The sequence below is a fragment of the Geotrypetes seraphini genome, chromosome 7, assembly GCF_902459505.1.
Source record: "Geotrypetes seraphini chromosome 7, aGeoSer1.1, whole genome shotgun sequence".
NCBI classification, from domain to species: domain Eukaryota; kingdom Metazoa; phylum Chordata; class Amphibia; order Gymnophiona; family Dermophiidae; genus Geotrypetes; species Geotrypetes seraphini.
Genome location: NC_047090.1, coordinates 67839956 through 67862107, shown reverse-complemented (window position 1 = coordinate 67862107; position 22152 = coordinate 67839956). Strand labels below are relative to the sequence as shown.

General features: G+C 43.2%; 1 protein-coding gene across 1 annotated transcript in view; it reads left to right on the top strand.

The window, feature by feature from the left end:
• Positions 1-12597, top strand: part of LOC117363588 — a 43700-nt gene extending 31103 nt beyond the window's left edge. The window contains exon 3 of the mRNA XM_033951598.1: positions 12505-12597. Within this exon, the coding sequence (XP_033807489.1) occupies positions 12505-12524 (20 nt within the window). The 3' untranslated portion in view covers positions 12525-12597. The remainder of the gene's footprint in view (positions 1-12504) is intronic.
• Positions 12598-22152: the final 9555 nt, after the last annotated feature.

The following is a 22152-nucleotide window of genomic DNA, read 5'->3' as shown; positions in this document are numbered from 1 at the left end:
TTTTCTTGGCTGTTGTTTGAGTGAGTGGGTCTGTGTATTAGTGCAGTGAGTATACCTTGTAGTGTCTCGGTAGGTTCCCCTGTTGTTTCCAATAGGACATAAATTTAGTATTTTGGGGATTATATATGTCCTTTCCTTAGATCTTTTTGTGTATGACTGAAGCCCTGTAGATGGCACCAGAATACAAATAACTAAACCAAAAGGATTACTCTCGATGTACAATATGGAGCTTGCTGCCTGACACTGTATCTTAAAGACGCGATTTAGAAGAATGCTGCAAACTGCAAGTTATCACAGCATTCTTCTAAAGCGCGTCTTTAAGATACCGTGTCACGCAACCAGCTCCATATTGTACATCGAGAGTAATCCTTTTGGTTTAGTTATTTGTATTCTGGTGCCATCTACTGGGCTTCAGTCATACACCCCTGAAGAAGGCTATCTTAACCGAAACACGGACCGTGTTGGGGTTCAGTATGAAAAAGGATTGATAGATTCCTTGTTTTGCCTGCTTTGTTTTATGTATATGTATCATTGATTTACAACGTTTAAATAAATTGATTGTCCCTTAAGTTGATTGATTGTGTCCCTTCCCCACTTCTTTTTTGGTTCATATTTTCACACGTGGGGTTGTTTTTCCTCTGTATTGTGGGATACTTCAATCTAGATAAGACAATCTTTGTGCCCAGGATAACTTGTGTCCTTTCCTGAAAAGCTAATAGAAAATGCATTAGGAATTTTTATCAATAAAACTGGAAATATCTGCAGTTTTATTTTTATAGCTGACTGAGACCTGAAATCTCAAGGAGAATTTCCCACAATCAGAAAGTATCATTCAGCTACTGTTAAGTCATTGGATTTGGCAGTGTTTTGTGATTTAAAAGTGATTGTTTAAGACTGTAAATTCAAAATTGAACATTTCAGGTAGGAAGTATAGGTGTAAATGTGGTGATGTGATGGTGGCAATTAACCTCAGACATGAAACCTGAGAAGCAAAAGGGTAGCTTTCTTGTAAAAGCACATCCACTTCAAAAGTACATTAAAGAAAATGCTCATTAGATTTTTATTTAAGATTTTTTTAAAAAAGGGCAATGCTATTAAGTCCCCCTACCACTATGCACTTTTCTCTCTTTTAAATACTGTAGATACTGATTTACATGTTTTGGGGGGTTTTTCTGGAAATGCTGTCTTTCCCTTGTTTATATAACAAAACATTTCCTTGGATTTGAGCCAAAGATGAGGGATTTTGTGTTTTATTTACTTTGTGAGCCATGTCTTACGGTTTTATGTGAATGGTTCTAGAGAACATATTTTTGATTCTAGAAAACATATTTTTGTTTATATTAGAGATTATTTCAAACAGGCTGAAATGAACAAATAGCCTGTTCTTTGTCATGTATGGGATCTTGCTAATGAGTCAGGGACCACACACAATGCAAGGTACTGTACACAAAAGTGAAGGCTTGCAAGTGCAGAAAACAGAAAATGAAATTTTTTTGTTTTTCAGTTTTGTTTTTGATTTGAAGGTAAAATTATTCTTACCACCATCAAGCATGAAAGCACATAATCAACAAGAGAATAACAGTTTAACTGTAATGGTGAGCTTTTCCAAAGTGTGTCAAATGGCACAGAATGGATGGCAGTGCTCATTCTGGTGCTTCAATAGCCTCCTTTGTGGTCACAATATTGTACTCCAAAGTGATGTAATTCGAATGCATGGATAATAGGTCTCTGAATAAATGAATGAATAAATATTCCAAGCCTCACTCTGGTGTTCCAGTACCTTCTCTGTATTTCAAGCCTCACTCTGGTGCTCTAATAGCCCCTCGCAGTGGATTCCAAGTCTCACTCTGGTGCTCCAATAGCCTCTTTGAATGTGTTCCTAACCTCAATCAGGTGCTCCAATAGCATCTCTAACATGTTCCAAACCTCACTCTGGTGCACCAGCGACTTCTAGTATCTTTCTACTTCTCCCACCCCTCTCAAACCTGACCGTCATGCCCACAGGATTCCTGTAATCCCCATTCCCATGCAGCTCTCTAGGGAATACAGCAGTGCTTAAGTATGAGCCTGTACTAAGAGAGCCTACACAGCACTCAAATTTTAAGCTTTGAAAGGAGGGTGAAGTGGAGATGTAGCCTTATCCCAGTGTTTCCCAATTTGTCGCTAACCCTATGGGATCTATCTCCAACCCCATCCCATCCCCATGAGTTCTGTCCCTGCACTATCCCTGCAAGTTCTGTCCTCATCTGCACAGGCCTCAAGCACTTATGATTACCGTATTTTTTTTGCTTCTTAAGACACACCTGACCATAAGACGCACCCTAAATTTAGAGGAGGAAAGCAAGAAAAGAAACATTCTGAACCAAATTCTCCCTGACAGGCTCTGCACCCAACCCCACACTCATTACTAGGCTATGCACCCTGTCTTCCCTCCCTGCCAGGCTCTGCACCCTGTCCCCCCTCTGGTGGTCTAGTAGTAGGCTGGGACAGGGCACAGATGTCAAAGCAGATGACTTTTTAAAGTATGCAATGTCACCTCAGTAACAACTATAGAAAAATAGACAAATATAGTGCAAAATATAGACAGCAGATATACATTCTCCAAACTGACACATTTTGATCACTAAATTGAAACTAAAATCATTTTTCCTACCTTTGTTGTCTGGTGATTTTATTTTTATTTTTTTCTTTCTTTCCTCAGGCCCAACAATTGTCCCTTCTTCCCTCCCTCCCTCCTATGTTCCCCTCACTGCCTTGGTCATCTTTCTCCCCCAACTCAGGCCCAACAATTGTTCCTCCCTCCCTCCTATGTTCCTCTCACTACCTTCCAGCCTGTCCTCTTCCGCCCCCCCCCCCCAAGCCTGCCAGTCTGCGCGCTGGTTTGAATTGCCTCCCGCTGCTGCTGCTGTGAGAACATGTCCACAAAGCAGCAGTAGGGGGAGGGGGGACTCCTGTCTAAAGCACCGAGAGCGAGGGATGAGTAGGGACCCAGTGGCGCTTCACTCCCTACAGAAGCTTTTCACCCCCTATGAAGAAAAATTGCTGGGAAGGGCCATGCGGGTGCAGCGATTGCATGCCGCTGGCCCATAAGCCTTACCCCCAACGTCGACGAAGAAGCAGCAACAGCGGGTGGGGTGGGACTCCTGGCTCAGCGTGGCACCCGGAACGGAAGGAGTTGCTAGGAAGGGCCAGACGGGTGCAGCGATTGCACCCTGCCAGCCCAGAAGCCTTACTCCCGACATCAGAATTGACATTGAAAGTGAGGCTTCTGGGCCAGCAGTGTGCATTCGCTGCACCCGCCTGGCCTTTCCCTTCCTCTACTTTCAGCTGCAGTGAGTAACCAGCAGCAGTGGCGGCGGGTGAGGGGCGAGCAGTAGCGGCGGCCTAAATAAGGTAAAGGGGGGGGATTGGGGTATTTGCTCCATAGGACACACCCTTTTTTCCACCCACTTTTTTGGGTGGAAAAAGTGCTTCTTATGGAGCAAAAAATACGGTGGTATAAAGTCTTTGAGGCTTGTACAGATGAGGATAGAGCTTGTGGAGATGAGTCAGGGACAAAACTCGCGGGGATGGGATAGGGGAACAAATTTGTCTCTGTGTCATTCTCTAAAACATTTCAACAGAGTACCTGGATGTTTTATTGTTAAACACTAAGGGCAGGATTCTCTAATATCTCTGGTAAAATCCGACGAGTCGTCATAGCTACCGTAAATCTAACTATTTAAAAAAGACAAGTCCTTCTCGAAGAACTGTGTATGCAAATGAGGTTCATGGAGGTTTGACAAATTTACATGAGTTCAGTCACTGGTGATAGCGATTGGCTTGTGCAGAATAGTCCATGGTGGATAGGAGCAGCAGAGAACTACCAGCAACACTACATCATTGTGTCAATCATAGGCATGCCAGCACTGTTGGATCGAGAGGAAGGGAGGGGGGGGTGTAATCTTTGGCTTTCAACAAGCACATGTAAGACACGCCTCTAAGACACACGCTTGAGATGCATGCTTTTGAGATTTTTTTTCCCATCACTTATTTCTATAATTTATGTGAATAGTGTAGTAGTTTTAAAAATTTTTATCATGAGCCACAGCCAGAAACATGTGCCCGAGATGCGCTTTTCACAGTACCAGCACCCTGGGCCAGCCGGTAATTTTTGGTCATTAGAAGCTGCCGCTTCACTTGGAGAATCACCCAGAGAATCACCTGACATACTTGTTTAAATATTAATGAGCCCATTTTACTAACATTGTAATAGTAATGACCTCATTGTACTGCATTTGCATGGCCGAGTCGGAGGCTGCTAGTTAGCTCGGAAAATACCATGGTGAGCCATTCTGATAACTGGGCAGTAAAATACCGACATGCTAAACCAGCTGGAACCGAGTTTGCGACCATTGTTAAAGGTACGGTAAGTTTGAGAATCTGGCCCTAACTAACTAGGCAACATACATTACAAATAGAGGTTACTGGAACTGGTGTACAGACCAAATAATACTTTGGTTGATGTCTTATATTTGGTCTCATGTAAACTGGTCTCTTGACAGGTTCTGTATCATTCATACAAACTGAGTGAACATGAGTAATACTTGGGGCCTATTTATAAGAACAGGAGAAAAGGAAGGTCTCCAGAAAAGTTGCTATTACTGACCAATACGGTTTTCATCTTTGGCAATATGAAATCTCATCGGTCACTATGGGCAAATTCTCTCACACACATCTCACCTCCCCTCAGCCCTTTGTGTGTGTCTCTCTCTCTTTCACAAACTCACATTCACTCTCATTCACACACTCACACTTAGAGAATGACATGGGGACAAATTTGCTCCATCCCTGCAGGAACTCAATGTTGCTGTCTCATTCCTGTAAGCTCTGCCTTAACCGCCCAAGCCTCGAACACTTATGATTTTAAAGTGTTTGAGGCTTGCAGGAAAGGGGCAGGGACAGGAAAAGAACTCAATGGGATGGGAAAATGAGTTCCCGTAGGGACTGGGAAAAATTTGTCCCTGTGTCATACACAATCCTGCCACTTCAAAACACTATGCACAAACTTGTTCCCAGTTGGATAATTACCATATCATAACAGCTCTATCTCCCAGATCTCAAATAATAACCATCTATGTGTGAAAATATGTACCATAATACACAATACAACACCTAGGGCTAGATTCTCAAAACCTCGCATTAAAAAAAAAGGATGGGCTGCTGTTGCAGCCATTATTGTAACAATTTCAAAAAAGCGAGTCATTCTCTGAAAAATATGCATGCAAATGAGGTTGGTGGAGAGTAGCGAAGGTTTGCTAAATTTGCATGTGCCCATCGCTGGTGATAGCGATCAGCACATGCACAGAATAAATGCATAAAAAAAACAAATCGAAGATCAGCAGGAGAAATGCCCATTCCCTCCCCCCAGCAGCGGGAGAGGTGCCCACTCTTGTCGCCAAGCAAAGCCCCCATAACACTCCCCCAGCAGCGGGAGAGATGCCCACTCCCTCCCTCCAACACGCAACCTATCCCCCCACCCCCCTCCCCCTCACCTTGCAATATTACCTTGCTTACGATGGCTGGCTGGAGGGATGCTTATTCCTGCCAGCCAGCAGGCCCGCCTCTTCAAAATGGCGGGCCTTCCCAGTGCATCCTGGGAAGCGCTGAGAAGGGGCTCTGAGTGGCCCAGATGCCTAAGGCCCCTCCCATAGAAGAGGCCTTAAACAACCTGGTCCAGCAGCACCTCTTGTTCTCTCCTCCACTCCCAGTCCAGCAGCACCTCTCCCTCTCATCTCCCACCAGCAGCCCACAGCACCTCTATCTCTCCCATCCCACCCCCACCCCAGGTCCAGCAACACCTTCTCCTTCTCTCCCTTCCAGGTCCAGCAGCACCTTTTCCTTCCCACCCCTTCTCTTCCAGGTCCAGCAGCACCTCTCCTCTCCCTTCCTTTCTCCTTTGGGTTCATTAGTATCTTTTCCTTTCCTTTCCTTCCCCTTTCTCCCCAGGTCCAGTAACAACTCATAGTAACAAAGTAAATGGTGACAGATAAAGACCCAAAAAGTCCATCCAGTCTGCCCAACCATACACGCTCCATTAATTAATCATTTAATATAAATGGTCCTTTTTCTTAGATATTTCTGGGCCAGAAACCCAGAGCTCTGCCTGGTAGTATGCTTAGGTTCTATCTACTGAAGTCTCCATCAAAGCTCACTCCAGCCCATCTTAACCATCCTAGCCATCGAAGCCTTCCCCAGCCTATCCTCAACTGAATATCCATATATGGGACACAGACCATGCAAGTCTGGCCTTAGTTCCTTCAGTCTATACCAGTGGTCTCAAACTCGCGGCCCGGGGGCAACATGCGGCCCTCCAGGTACTATTTTGAGGCCCTCGGTATGTTTATCCTAATCACAAAAGTAAAATAAAACAGTATCTTGATCATATGTCTCTTTAGCTATGAATGACAATATTATTATTAAGACTTAGCCAAAAGGAAAGATTTTATCTTGTGCAAAATTGTCATTTCTTTAATAAGACATTAACTATTTTTTTCTGAGGCCCTCCAAGTACCTACAAATCCAAAATGTGGCCCTGCAAAGGGTTTGAGTTTGAGACCACTGGTCTATACCCATTATCTCCCTTTCCCCTATACATGTATAAAAATAGTACAAATTGTATAAATTAAGGCATAAAAAGTTTGTTAGACTATAACACTCTGTTAGCACATACTGTAGTTACCATGACTGCAAAATTCTAGAAATAGCAAAACTATATAAAGGCAAAAAATTATAATGCATACATTTTGTATGCTTAAGTTTAAATATAATAGAAAACATAACATTTTATGCAAAAAAATTTCTATTTAGCAAGAGGTTAATTTACATGTGAGAATGATCTAGATATATATTTAAGATTATTTTCTACCACAGAGTTCAACAAACAAAAGGGGTGGGTGCTGTGCCTACATGCTCTGTTCCATCAGATATCACCATGTTTCAACAAAGAGGCACTAGCCTGAGAAAGGCAAACTTTTTCCTGAGAGTTATGTAAACAGCTAAAGGCCCGATGGATTCTTTTATAGTTAGGATGGATCATCTTGGCCAGAATGAAGAAAACATGTGGAGGGGCATAATCTAAGGATGCATATGTCCATTTTGGGCCTAAGTTTCTAGTTGCCGAAAGTTCATTCCCAAAAAATATGTTCAAATTTTTTTTTTTTTTTTAAATCGTCTAATTATACGTTCAGCCGTTTGATCGTCCAGACCGCTAAGTCTATCTTTATACCCCGTTCTTGTCCCAAAATTTGTCCAAGTCAAAATATATACACTGTATTTTTCGCTCCATAAGATACACTGGACCATAAGACGCACGCTAGATTTAGAGTAGAAAAATCCAGAAAAAAAGCATTCTGAACCAAATTGTGTACTAATATGTACCAGGCTCTGCACCCTGTCTCCCCTTCCCTGCCAAGCTGTTCATTTCATTTTTCATATACACACAGCAGATATAAATTATCAAAACTGACACATTTTGATCACTAAATTGAAAATAAAATAATTTTTCCTACTTTTGTTGTCTGGTGATTTCATGAGTCTCCTTCCTTCCTTTTTTTCATTCTTTCTTTTTTCACTCAGGCCCAAGAATTGTCCCTTTCTATTCCCTCCCTCCCTCCCATGTCCCAAGTTCATGCCCCTTCCCACTCATTGCCTTCCAGTCTTTGTTCTTTGACCTCCCTCCCATGTCCCGAGTTTGTGCCCCTCACTGCCTTCTAGCCTTTATCCTTCGTCCTCCCTGCTGCGCCGGAAACTGCCTTCCTCCCCCCCCCCTGTGCGCTGAAACCTGCCTACCCTCCACCGATTCCTCCTCCTCTGGCCCCAGTCTACCGCTGCTGCGCCAGAAACTGCCTTCCTCCCTCCCTGCGTGCTGAAACCTCCCTACCGTCTGCCGATTCCTCCTCCTCTGGCCCCGGTCTGCCACAGCTGCGCCGCAACTCAGGAAAGGGAAGGGCCAGCATGCAGCAATTGCATGTCGCCGGTCCACAAGCCTTTGCCTGACATCAGGAGAAGGCTTGTGGGCCAGCAACGTGCAATTGCTGCACGCTAGCCCTTCCCTTCTTTGAGTTGTGGCCCAGCGGTGAGCAGCAGGGAGCAGTGGTGGTGGGAGCAGCGGTGGGCAGCAGTCGGCCTGCGTATCCCCAACGAGTGGGTCATTTTAAAAAGGTACACCGGTTTGGGTGGGGGGTGTTTAAAAAAAGTTATCTTTACTTCATAAGACGCACTGAAATTTCCCTAGGATTGCCAGATTTCCCCTTAAAAAAAAAAAAAAAGAGAAAGACAGGACACCTGGCCCCCAGCTGAACCTTCTGTCTCCTTCCCCAAGGTTTGGAGGACTTCTATGCATTTGCAGACGTCAACTCGATGCTGCTTGCATGCTCGCACGTGTATGATATTATCGCGTCGATGTCCACGCATATGCAGAGGGCCTCCAGGCATGGCCCTGAGCTCGGGGACTTCCAAAACCCAGACAAACTGCTGGGTTTTGGAAATCCCTCTGGGCACCCGGACATTCCTCTAAAAAGAGGACATGTCTGGATTTTCCTGGCCGTCTGGTAACCAGTGGCGTAGTAAGGGGGGTGGCCTGCCTCGGGCACCATCTTGGTGGGGGCACCAGCACATCTCCTCCTCTCCGTTCCCCCACTCCTTCCCACTCCAACCCCGCCGCCACGCCCACACACCTTCAATCCCCACCACTGTACCTCTAGCTCTTCGCCGGCGAGCAGCAGCTTCAACCTGCTGCTCGCGCCAACCTCAGCGCTCCCCTCTGACGTTACTTCCGGGTCCCACGACTAGGAAGTGACATCGATGGGAAAACTGACGCTAGCGCAGGCAGTAAATTAGAGATGCTGCTTGTGCTGGTAAACTGAACAGGTACTGGAGAAGGGAAGGGGATCGCGCAGGGGAGGCAGAGAAGAGGGCAAGGGGGGGCACCAACACCACTACCTCAGGTGCCTCCCACCCTTGCTACGCCACTGCTGCTAACCTTATCTCTCCCTCTGATTCTAGCTCTGACTTTTAAGTTCTTCAGAGTCGCTTCCTGGTTTCCTCCTTCTCTCTCCTCTCCTCCCCCCCTCCCTGAGGAAATCTCTTTCTTAGTAATGCTCTGGTTTTGAGACAAATTGGCCATGAGAGGGAGTGCCAGGTTAGTCTGAATCTGTGAAGTGTCGGACAGGGGAAGTGGCAATGTTTTTTCATACTCTGTCACATACCACCTTTTTGTTGTACAATCAAAGAGGTTTACATATGCCATAGAAAAAATCTCGGGGATTCTTAGGCCAAACATATGCATATACAAAATGCATATTGTCAATGGTATACCCACAAATTAACAGTGCAATATGTGCCAGGAGGTATACCGCAAGGTAATTTAAAAGTTCAGCTACCAGATATTCCAAAGATGATCTGGATATTTTTGTACCAGAAATATGCATCCTGCCAGTTGCAGGCACAGTATAAATATATTCTATTTGCCAACTGTAATGATTTCCAGGCTTAGTTAGCTGGATAGGACAGCATATCTGAAATTTTTAAAAAATGCATTAGTATCTGGGTTATAATTTGACATATTCAGCTTGATTGGTCATGTTGGAAGTGTGGGGGGAGGGATGTAAACTATAGCCTTCAGCTAGCTGCCCCACAATGAATAACATAGCAAGGCTGAGGAGAGCATTCATGATCAAAAGAAGATGACTCTGATTTTCTGCTTTTAGCTTATAGAATTGTCCTTCACTTGTACAGAATTTCTTAGGGCATCTGAAAGGACCCCAAGGAAAATAAACACCTAATTTCCTTAATAGAATACTAGGGTAACTGGTTATACTATATATGTGCCTAGATATTTGGGCATGAGCACTTATGCTAACCATACATGTGGCTAAAGGTGAGCCGGTTGATGTATATCTAGATTTTCAGAATGCTTTTGACAAAATTCCTCATAAGAGGCTCCTGAGAAAATTAAAGAGTCATGGGATAGGCAATGTACAGTTGTAGATTAGGAATTGGTTATCGGATATAAAACAGAGGGTAGGGTTATATGGTCATTTTTCTCAGATGGAGGAGAGTAAACAGTGGAGTGCCACAGGGGTCTGTATTGGAACTAGTGCTATTTAACTTGTTTATAACTTATTTATTTATTTGGAAATTGAAACAACGAGTGAGGTGATTAAATTTGCAGATGACACTAAACTGTTCAAAGTTGTTAAAACACATTCAGATTGTGAAAAATTGCAGGCAAATCTTAGGAAATTGGAAAACTGGGCATCCAAGTGCAGATAAAATTTAATGTGGACAAATACAAAGTGATGCACATTGGGAAGAATAACCCAAATCATGTCCAGATGCGAGGGTCCACCTTGGGGGTTAGTTCCCAAGAAAAGGATCTGGGTATCATTGTAGACACTATGATGAAACCTTCCGCCCAATGTGTGGTGGTGGCCAAAAAAGCAAACAAGATGCTAGGAATTATTAAAAAAGGGATGGTTAACAAGACTAAAGATGTTATAAGCCTCTGTATCGCTCCATGGTGCGACCTTACCCAGAGTATTGTGTTCAATTCTGGTTTCCTTATCTCAAGAAAGAGATAGCGGCACTAGAAAAGGTTCAAAGAAGAGCGACCAAGATGATAAAGGGAATTGAACTCCTCTTGTATGAGAAAAGGTTAAAAAGGTTAGGGCATTTCAGCTTGGAAAAGAGATGGCTGAGGGGAGATATGATTGAAGTCTACAAAATCCTGAGTGGAGTAGAATGGGTACAAGTGGATCGATTTTTCACTCTGACAGAAATTACAAAGACTAGGGGACGCACGATGAAGTTACAGGTAAATACTTTTAAAATCAATAGGAGGAAATATTTTTTCACTCGGAGAATGAATGGGTCTCATTGCTGGAGGTTGTGGTAAGAGTTGATAACATAGCTGGTTTTAAGAAGAGTTTGGACAATTTTCTGGAGAAAAAAGTCCATAGTTTGATATTGAGAAAGACATGGGGGAAGCCACTGCTTGCCCTGGATCGGTAGCCTGGAATGTTGCTACTCTTTGGGTTTTGGCCAGGTACTACTGACCTGGATTGGCCACTGTGAGAACGGGCTACTGGGCTTGATGAACCATTGGTGTGACCCAGTAAGGCTATTCTTATTTTCTTAGAAATCACAATATAAAAAAAGTCCACATCAAGAAGGCTGAAGTGAAACAACAATGACATTCTACTGATGAGTTATGTGCACCTTTACAAAATAGCACATCAGCATGTCCATGTACAGTATGTATGTATACAATTGCCTGAACGTACTAGTTTTCTAAGTCAGTCTTTTTAGAAGTGCTATTTATGAATTAAATGTCGATGTCCAGGTGTATAAATGCTTAAAATGTATAAAGCATCATTTTAGAAAAGGCCAGGGCTAAATTTTTAAGCCACAAAACATTTAGAATGGCTAGGGTCACATATGGGGGCATATCATGGGTGTTACAGCATCCTCCGTGTCTTTCCCTAATTCCAGGTAATGTGTCAATATACAAGCAAAGCTAGCTAAATGTTGGGACTTCAGCACCTATAAAGGATAAATGTTCTGCTGCAGCATGTCCCTGTATCTGCTTCCATTGCTGCTGATTGGAGGAGAGCATAGAGAGAATCTGTGAGCCTGATTGCCATCTCTGTCCATCCACCTTTGTTGTCTTCAATCCCTGCCACCTGCCCTCCATCACCCAGCTCCAGCCTTCTGCCCTTGCCTGCCTGCCTCTACAACTTCCTTGCCATCTGTACCCATAACCAAATGTAAGACCCCTCCACATCCCTCTCAGACTCTGCCCCTTTCCAGCCCCTCTTTGTCAGCATCTGCCCTGTCATTCCCGAAAGCACATCAGAGGCAACGTACTCTGACCCGCTTCCCCTCTGCCTTTGGTATCATAGACTGCATCCACATCTCCCTCAAGCTTCCCAGGAGAGGACCTACCTATCACAACAGAGAAGTCTTCCACTCAATGAATATACAAGTTGTGTGCAGTTCACCGGGGGGGGGGGGGGGGGGGTGAGAGAGATCACCTTCTCCGCTTTCCAGGATCCTGTTACGACTGGCATACTCTGAAAATACATGACTGCTTTTAAAGTGGAAAGATCAGTGACAGATGGTAAGAAGGTAAGGTAAGAAGCACAGACAGATTGTAAGCTCTTTCGAGCAGGGACTTTTTTCTTCTTCTATGCAACTCTGTACAGTGCTGCGTATGTCCGGTAGCGCTATAGAAATAATTAATAGTAGTAGTAGACCCTATGTAATGCCTCCATTGTAAGCCACTTTGATTGTAACCATAGAAAGGCAGTATGTCAAATTCCATCCCCTTTCCAGAACCACAAAGGTCCTTGTGCCAGAGCCTAGCTGCCACCTCCAATTTGTAGGCAGCTGGAACAATACCCCACCACACAGCTCTGCTCTCCCACTCACCCCATTTTTATTCTGTCTTTTATTCTTATACAGGTGATCAGGGCTACCCTTAAAAAGAGGTAGCCAATGACCCCAGTCATCAGGCACAGCAAGAAGCTGAGGAGTGCTACATCAGGACGCCAGATCCTTCACTGAATGAACATTTGGAATTCTGAAGACCAAATTTCAGGTGTGGGGATAGATCTGTAGGGAGCTGCTGTACAAACTTGAAAAGGTCTGGCCTGCTGCATTTTGCACAGTCTGGCATTGAAGTACAAAATGCTACTCGCTGAAGGACTTCAGTCATTTTGCCAGGGTCACAGAGGAGGAAGAGGAACAGGCTGTGCCACCACCAGAGCATGCTCATCCTCACAGGCATGTCTGTGCTGCAATGGACAAACTTGTACACCAAGCTTTTCTGTAAAAATAACATTTAATCTCACAGTGCACTTTCTCACATCCAAATGTCCTTTCTCTATGCCCTTCTACGCTGTGCCAGACCTATCATCTACCAGCTTTTCTCTGGGGGGCAGTGGGAAATATACAGTATGTAGGGGGGGCTTTGTTCATTGTGATTGGGTGTTTGTTTTATCTGAAAAAGGGGGCAATGGCTGTTGGGCAAAGATGAGAGGGCCAGAGATATACATCTGCATATCTCTGAGGGAGCACCAACAAAATATGTGTAGGTGTCATGTGGATAGGCTGTTGGGGGTAATACAGTAATTGTGTTACCTTAGGGTTTAAACTTGGGTTAGGGATAGAAATGAGGACACTGCAACTGTGCATTTAAAAAAAAAAAAAAGTATGACAACCCATATTTTTCATAAATCAAAACTTTGAAACAGAAACTGAGGTGGTATGTTCACAAACATCAAATGTTGATCTGTGTAATAGAATTATTTAAATAAATTGTACTTTGAACCCCAGAAACATGATTCGCTGCCCTTCTTACTATAAATGGTTGACAATTATGAGATAGTGATTGTGAGCAGCATAGTATGAAGGAAATAATCTAAGGAAATACTTTTTTACAGCAAGGATGGAAGATGCCTAGAATAGTGTCTCAGTGAAGATGGTGGATGCAAAGACTATCTGAATTCATGAAAGTGTGAGAAAAGCACATGGGATTCCTTAGAGAAAGGAGAAGATAGTGGATGCTGGTGATGGGCAGATTGAATGGGCCATTTGGCCTTTATCTGCCATCTTGTTTCTATGTTGTGGTCCCCTCTCCTTTTGTTCTTCCCCTTAAGTGTTCTTTTTCTCTCTATCACAGTGGTCTCAAACTCAAACTCTTTGCAGGGCTACATTTTAGATTTGTAGGTACTTGCAGGGCTTCAGAAAAAATAGTTTATGTCTTATTAAAGAAATGACAATTTTGCATGAGGTAAAACTCTTTATAGTTTATAAATCTTTCCTTTTGGCTAAGTCTTAATAATAATATTGTCATTTATAGTTAAAGAAACATATGATCAAGAAACTGTTTCATTTTACTTTTGGGATTATGATAAACATACTGAGGGCCTCAAAGTAGTACTTGGCGGGCCCATGTGGCCTCCGGGCCGCGGGTTTGAGACCACTGCTCTATCAGTTGTAGTTCTAATCCCTTCTTCCCTTTTGTTCCCGTTTGTCATTGTCCTTAAAAAATTGTCTTTTCCCTTGGTTTGTTTTTGTTTACATTGTATTTTAATTGGCACATTGTTATGGCGTTTTTTTGTACTCTACCTAGAAGGTTCGAATGGGCGGTATAAATTTTAAATAAACTTGAAACTTGTGAGTTCAGGCATTGGGATGTGGATGATAGCATGGGGATGAGCAGGTAACAGATTCATGGGGCGAATGCTGGGTTTTTTTTTTAGCAGAGATGGGGGAGGCAGTTGAGGTGTGTGTGTTTGTGGGGTTCTTACATATCCATTGGTATTCAGGATTGTCTTGAACTGTGTTTTATAGGTCTCCAGATCGCTAGTAATGCCAAAAATTCTGTAAGATATGAAGGGATTCAAAATACTTTTTTCCATTGTAGCAACTGACATGTAGCCATCAGTTCCATCGACATGTTTGCAGGTTTTCCCTGTATAAGATTTCTCCAAGATATTTTAAATCTACTACTTAGTAACTTCATTACATGCCCCCCCCCCCCCTGATACTAATATTTTTGGAAAGAGTAAACAGTGGATTTATATCTACATATTCCATTCTACTCAGTATTTTATAGACCTTTACCATGTCTCCCCTGAGTTGTTTGTTATCCAGGCTGAAGAGCCTTAGCCGCTTAAGCCTTTCCTCAGAGGGAAGTTGCCTTATTCCTTTTATCATTTCTGTCACCATTTTCTGTACCTTTTCTAATTCTGCTATATCTTTTTTTGAGATGTGGCAACCAGAATTGCTACCACCACACATCAAGCTGAAGGTTTCAACTTATCCTCAATGATGACAGTTAGATCCTTTTCCTGGGCAGTGACTCCTAATGTGGAACCCTGCATCGTATAGCTATAGTTTGGGTTCCTCTTTCCCACATGCATCACTTTGCACTTGCTCACATTTTGATGCCCAGTCTCCCAGTCTTGCAAGGTCCTCTTGCAAGTTTTTACAGTCCTCTTGCGAATTAACAACTTTGTGTCATTAGCAGATTTAATTATCTCACTTGTTATTCCCATACCTAGATCATTGGTAATATGCTAAAAATGGGGAATCCCACTAATTACCCTTCTCCATTGAGAATATTAACCTACTCTTTGGTTTTTATCTTTTAACCATTTCTTATTCCATTAGGACAGGCATATCCAACAGGTAGAGTGCAATCTATCGGTAGATCGGAGGGGTCAGAGGTAGATCACCAGCGATGGGGCGGGCCCCTGGAGAGATGGAGCCAACTGATTCTTTTCCCAGCTTCTTACTTTTAATATACCTAAGAAAGTTTTTACTATGTGTTTTTGATTCCAGCATGGTCTTCTTTTCAAGGTCTCACTTTGCCTTCCTTATTAGTGCCTTGCATTTGACTTGTCATTCCTTATGCTGTTTCCTATTACAGTATTTTCAGTCAGATCTTTCTTCTACTTTCTGAAGGATTTTCTTTCAGCTCTAATAGCTTCCTTCACCTCACTTATTAACCACACCAGCTGTCGTTTGGTCTTCCTTCCTCCTTTTTTAATACATGGAATATATCTGGTCTGGGCTGCCAGGATGGTATTTTTTAATAAAATCCATGCCTGATGTAAATTTTTGACCTTTGCAGCTGCTCCTCTAAGTTTTTCTTTTTTACCATGCTCCTCATGTTATCATAGTCAAAGTTAAATGCTATTGTATTGGATTTCCTGCGTGAACTTAATTCCAGAGATATCAAATCTGATCATGTTGTGATCACTGTTATCAAGTGGCCCAGCACCATTACTTTTTGTACCAATTCATGTGCTCCACTAAGAATTAGATCTAGAATTGCTTTGCCTCTTGTCATCAGTGTAGCAAGGGAGGGAGACGCCTGTGGTAGTGGCTCCTGGGCATTGCCACACTGTGTACCACCCCCAACTATTCCCCACCACTTGAGCACCCTGAACCAGTTCTTCCATAAAGCAGTCCTTGATTTCATCAAGGAATTTTACCTCCCTAGCATGCCCTGATGTGTTACATTTACCCAGTAAATAATGGGGTAATTGAAATCATCCACTACTCAATCAGTACCCTATAGGGAACAAACAGAGGATTCTAAGACACTGCAAGGCCTCATCAACACATACATATACTTCATTCACTCGGTCACAAATGGAACAAAGAAAAAGAAGTGGAGAAAAAGCCTCAGTTCTGCTTCATATGACAAAAAACTCCACTTCACATAAGTAACCACTTGCATATGTGAACTACAAAAAATGGTGAAAAAAGGCACTGTAACAGCCCATAGAGAACCACCATGTAAATCAACACGCCAGGAAAAAATTCAAACAGTGATAATGTGGATAGAATAGCACCTCAGCACAACAGAAGTGATTCATGTGTGGAATTGGAGCGTGTTCTGACTTGTTGCCTGTGATGCAGTAGGATTTAAACCCCTGATGCAGCGAGGCGAAACGGATATTTCTCCGTTGGATCAACTGGCTGCGGCATCCAGGTGTAGGAGTACTGATCGCGAGTGCCTTGGAGAAAGCCTGGACACCATCGGCAGCTAAGTTTTTTTGTTTTGTTCTGTTCATGAAGCAATGTTAGTGACTGTTGTGCTGAGGTGCTATTCTATCCACATTATCACTGTTTTAATTTTTTCCTGACGTGCTAATTTACATGGTGATTTTCTATGGGCTGCTATAGTTCACATGAGCAAATGGTTACGTATGTGAAGTGGAATTTTTTGCCATGTGAAGCAGAACTGAGGCTTTTTCTCCACTTCTTTTTCTTTTTCCATTTGCGACTGAGTGAATGAAGTGTATGTATGTGTTGGTGAGGCCTTGCAGTGTCTTAAGAGTCCCCTGTTTGTTCCATATAGGGATCTGATTGAATAGTGGAAGAGTTTACATACCCTTTTCCTGAGGTGAGTGTGCAACTGAAATCACCCATTATTATTGTGTTACCCAGTTCATTAGCCTCCCTAATTTCTGGTAACATTTCAGAATCTGTTCATCCTAGTCAGACGGATGGTAGTTTACTCCTATCACAATCCTGTTTTACCCATAGGGATTCCAAGGTGTGTTTTGGTTCCTTTAGATTTTTTAGTCTAGGGGCAGGCCATACATGTGTTTGCCCATTTGAGGCATTTCCTGCATCTTAAGCACCCAATATGCAAATTCTGAAAGTCTACATTCACATATTGTAATTTTGGGACATCAACGTTTATCTCCTGTACGTTTATGACAGAGGTTAGGCATTGTAGTGGTGATGGCTGGTGGGGAGTGTGATGAAGATGGGTCGCTTTTGCAATGCACTTACATTTTACAATACCATTGCTTCATGTTTTCATCAAAATGTCTATATTCACACTTCCATGACATATCTGAAAGGTGCTACACATATTTATAGTGTATGCAAGGTAGATGTGTAAATCTTAGTACCTAATTTTAGAATTGCCTCAGTAATGTAGAGCATAATTTGAATGTAATTACTTAAGAATACATTTTGACATATATGAATGTATTGTAGTGTATTAAGTTCTTGTTTTTCCTTTGTGTGTCTCTCTCAGGAGCAGGAGGAATATGCAGAGAGCACCCTGCTGGATGCTTAACCTGGAATAGGGAGCTGGAAGAAATCATCTGGCAGAGTGTCTGGCTAGAAGGCTTGGAACCCAAAACAATATGTGATGAAACTGGGATGTCTGATAGGAATAGACTGCACCTGAGCCTGGAATTAAATGTGAGCCACTACTTTGATCACATTTTAAGTTTTTTCATTCTCCTCCAAAACTGGTTACTGATCAGACACTGCATACTCATCCCAGACTAGTTTTCAAAAAGAGACAAACACCTAAGCAGATTTTAAGTTATATTTTCTGGGCTAGATTGTTGTCTGAAAGTCATTTTCATTCTAAGTAGCTAATATTTATCAACCAAGAATTAGGCCTCTCCCTTATTTGACAGGTTGACCCTAGTAGTGCATTCCAAAACATCACTAGTGGTCAGGAATCACAATTTTGTAAGATGGTGGTGTAAATGGCAGGAGTGAGTTGCCATCATTCTTGCTTCTCAACTTTAGAAGTGGGTAGGGGGAGGAGTTGGGGGGCCTGATCCATCAATGAATGCTTTCTGGTTGATGGCATCCTTATGCTTGTGTGCCTAGACCAGGGATTTCCTAGACCAGATATCCTGGAGATGAGGGAAGAAGAAGAACAGGGGGACGAGTCCACCAGAGAATTTGTGGAATGGATAGTTGAGGGTCTTTAGGAATTAGACTTTGAGTCTTAAATATTGGCTCTGGGTTGGGTTCCATCCTGGCTAATATGAGACATCTAAGTGCAGATCTGACATTTCTGCTTTCAGTGGAAGACTTCTACTTTGGCAGTTCATCTCCTGCCAAAGTTGAAAATTCTCCTGCTGAACCACTACCACATCGCTGCTGCTGCTGCTTCTCCTGATGAGCAGCAGTAGTGGCTTCGCTAGGTGTCCTAGAGTTAGGCACCAGTATGTTAGGCCAGACTTTACCTGGCCTAATTTACTGGTGCCTAACTTGGACGCCTAGTGATGCCTAAGTCTACCACGCTGACTTTTCAGATAGGCATTGGAGGGCGCCTTGACTTAGGCATTGCTGGGCACCGTGTGGAGGATATCCACGCACAGCCTAAATTATCAATTTAAAAAGTTGTTTTTTAATTAGTTTTAATGGCGTGGTCAATTACCATGCCATTTAACCCATTATAAAACAAGTTGCACGTGAATTGTAGTTAGGCATTGCTAGGCGTCCATTTTATAGAATCAGGCCCTGTGTATTTCTTAGTTTAGTTCCCTGGCTTTCTTCTTGTTTAATTGCTGGATCCTTGCTCCCCTCTTTGCTCTTGGTAAAACTCTGCACCACGTCCCAGGTCTCATCTCAGCTCTTTGAGCTGGACGCTTGTTCCTTGGCCACTGGAGCAAATATCCTGCAGGCAGCCCAGAATACAGTGGCTTAGTATGAGTGCATGCTCCTATGCCCTAGGCTGCTGGAATATGTTTTCCTACTCAGCATGTAATCTTTGAGGTTTCAAACTGTGATCCTTGCATGGCTTCCAGAGCTCAGGGTGAACATGTGGCAAAGAATCCAATTTGGACTCTGTGGGCAGAGGGTGGCCATCAGCTTGGAATCTGTGAGTACCAAGGTAAGTGCTGTAGTGCAAAAAGGGATGAGGACCAGTCCCAGAAAACAGGAATGTGCCTGGAGCCAGGGAGAGCAGAGCAGGGAAATGATCTAAGCCTGTGGTCAGTGGGGAGTCACAAATTGAAGATTAGTTAAACCTACAAACAAAAGGAGAGAAGTGGGAATCGGTAAAGGGATTGATGAGCCAAACCTTCATAGAATGGCAACTGGCTAGAGAAATATGCATTGGAGCTTTTGGGGGAACGAAGGGAAATAGAAGGCTGGGTCAAGGGAAAATGAGAAGCAGAACAGGCTAAAAAGATTTAGGGAGTGGAACAGGCAAAAATCTAGTAAACACCTTCCTTCAAATATAAAACATCAAATTACGCTTATGTAGGAGGAGGAAAATGAAAAAGTGAAGAGGGAGGAGGGAAATAGGACAATGAGAAATAGTGGTGTGCTGTGACATTTCTAGCAGGGAATTCAGTAGACATGCTAAATCAAAGGTGTCCAAATTCGACCTTCACCAGGTTGGGTTTTCAGGATTTCCATAATGAAGTCTATCTGCATACAATGGAGGCCACTGCATGAAAACAGATCTCATGCATATTCATTGGGGAAATCCTGAAATATACCAGAAGTACATACTTGGCAACATTTATACTGGATTTTGAACAGCAATCACCAAAAGTATCTAGGGTGAATAGCCTCATGGCTTTCTCTAGAATGACCCACATTCATCAATGCGAAATTGCTGACCAGTACAGTTCACACAATAAAGGTAATTTATAGTATACCAAATGTCACAGTTTACAAAAATTAAAATTAATATCACAAGAAAAAGGAAAAGAGACCTCATAAATTTGATAAACTTGTTTTTGAGAGAAGTTCCCTAGGGTATAAAACCTTAAGCTCAATTCAAATCCTTGTTATTGGATGCTTGCCTCCCTGGCCAAATGATCTGCAAGCATATGAGGGGAGAGCCATCCAGCCCAAAGATCCTAGCCATCTAAGCCTAAGAAAATAAAGGAGATAGGGACACGAGTACCCAGGTCAGATCAGTCTATAAGGAAAAGTCTTGGGGCATTTGCGTGACAGTAGCAGCTGTGACAGGGACACCCAGCTAACTCTCCCTGAGCCAGCTGGAGCCCTGTCTGGCCGAGTAGTTTGGTGTGTGATTTTAATTATTCAGCCTAAGATTCAGTGCCTTCCATGCACACTGCTGGACCTGGCTTTACTTGGATAGGTTTCAGCTTTTATTTTCAGGCTTGACTTAAAGCCACTTATTTTTAACTAGTCAAGATTACAGTTCAGTTCCCCGTCCACAAGGGTAGCAATAGCAGAGCTCAAAACAAAACTCTCAATAGTATATTGCAGCGCATTCTAAAACAATAATGCAGAACCAATAAATCAAAAACGTCCTTTTCTTATTTGGGAGCAGGAGAGCTTTGGATTCTCTGCTTCTCCCCTCCTCCGTGCCTGTGGCACAGGAAAAAAAAACCACCTCCAAAGGCAAAAATCCTTTTCCTGCACTCCCAGCAGGGAAAAGAAAACAACTTTAATACCGGCTTAACTGAGAATGCTAGGCCCTTGCTATTCCAAGCAGCATTGGGCCTGGATGCCACTTGCCTGGACTGGGTAGGCTGAATCCCAATTCTTTCAAAAAAACCTGCCTGCCCAATAATTATGCAGGGTGTATTTTGCACACTATAGCCCTTTCCCTTTTCTTCTTCAGGCAAAGTAAAAATGGCAACATAGCCTCCTTAACACTTCTAGGCCTCTCTTTCTTAAACACAGTCTCAAACATTAGAGAGGGAAAAAAAACCATTCAAAAAGGCAAGCTTCTCTTAATGTCCCCAAATACAAGAAGATTCTGACTTTGCTTTACACAGTTCAGCTGAGTCTGTTTCAAACGGCAGCACTCATGTGTCCAGGGCTTAGGTTTCAGCACAGAGAAAAAACACAGTCAGCAAACTTTCCCCAGTTTAGCTTTAAAACTCTGACCTGCTTTAAGAGCTGTGCTGCAGTCCATGGCCTCGGGCAATAGCTGTGTTACAGGAGCCTCTTCCCAGTCCATCTGGCTTGTCTCCAGCATAGGCAACTCCCCAGCAGGAAAATCTCCATCACAACTGTTACCAGTGTCCATCAGCTCCCATATCTCTTCCTCCTTGACTCTTCTGACTTGCTCCTCCCCGGCTTTTCCCTTCTGGCTCAGCTTTGCTGTAGGATAAGGGCTCATATGTTTCAGGCCCCTCCCTCCCCCCCCCCCCCCCCCATTACTCTCAATGAGCACACCAGAGGCCTCCTGGCTTGAAGCCAAGGTAATTTCCTGTCTCGTAAAGGGACAGGCTTAAAAGGTGCAGCACAAGTCTGCTTAACATTTCTAGGCTGTACTGCTCTTAAGCTTGGGAATAGACACAGGGATAGGACTGCAAGGCTGCAGATCAATGTCAGGGGAGTGCAGCGCAGTGTCCCTGTCACACAGCTTAGGTTCTGTGCAGTGAGGGGATCAGTTGGAATAAGGAACCTGCTGCACTCATAGTTGCATAGTTGTATATTTCCAGCAGGAAGACCAAGACCACCAATCTTCTATACAAGTTCCATGAACCACTTCTGGGACAGAAGAAACAAGAAGTAACCAGCTCCATGGGACTCAATCATACTTCCCACCAAGAATAAACTACCTAAGACTTGCTTTGGAGCCTCAGAACTCCTGAGTATTCCAGAACACCCAACAGCAAAGACTGTAACAATCTTCTTTGAAACATTCTCATTTATATGAGCTGCACTGTTATTACCGCCATCCAAACTTTTCTCCTGTCTCTCCTCCCAGTCTGATGCCCGTGGGTTTTCAAGATGTGCAAATCTGCAAGTTCCTGGCTCGAATACCAGAGGTAATGTAGGTTTGGGGCTTCCATTACCTTAATGCAAAGAGAAGCTTTATAAGTCTTGGGCAGTGGA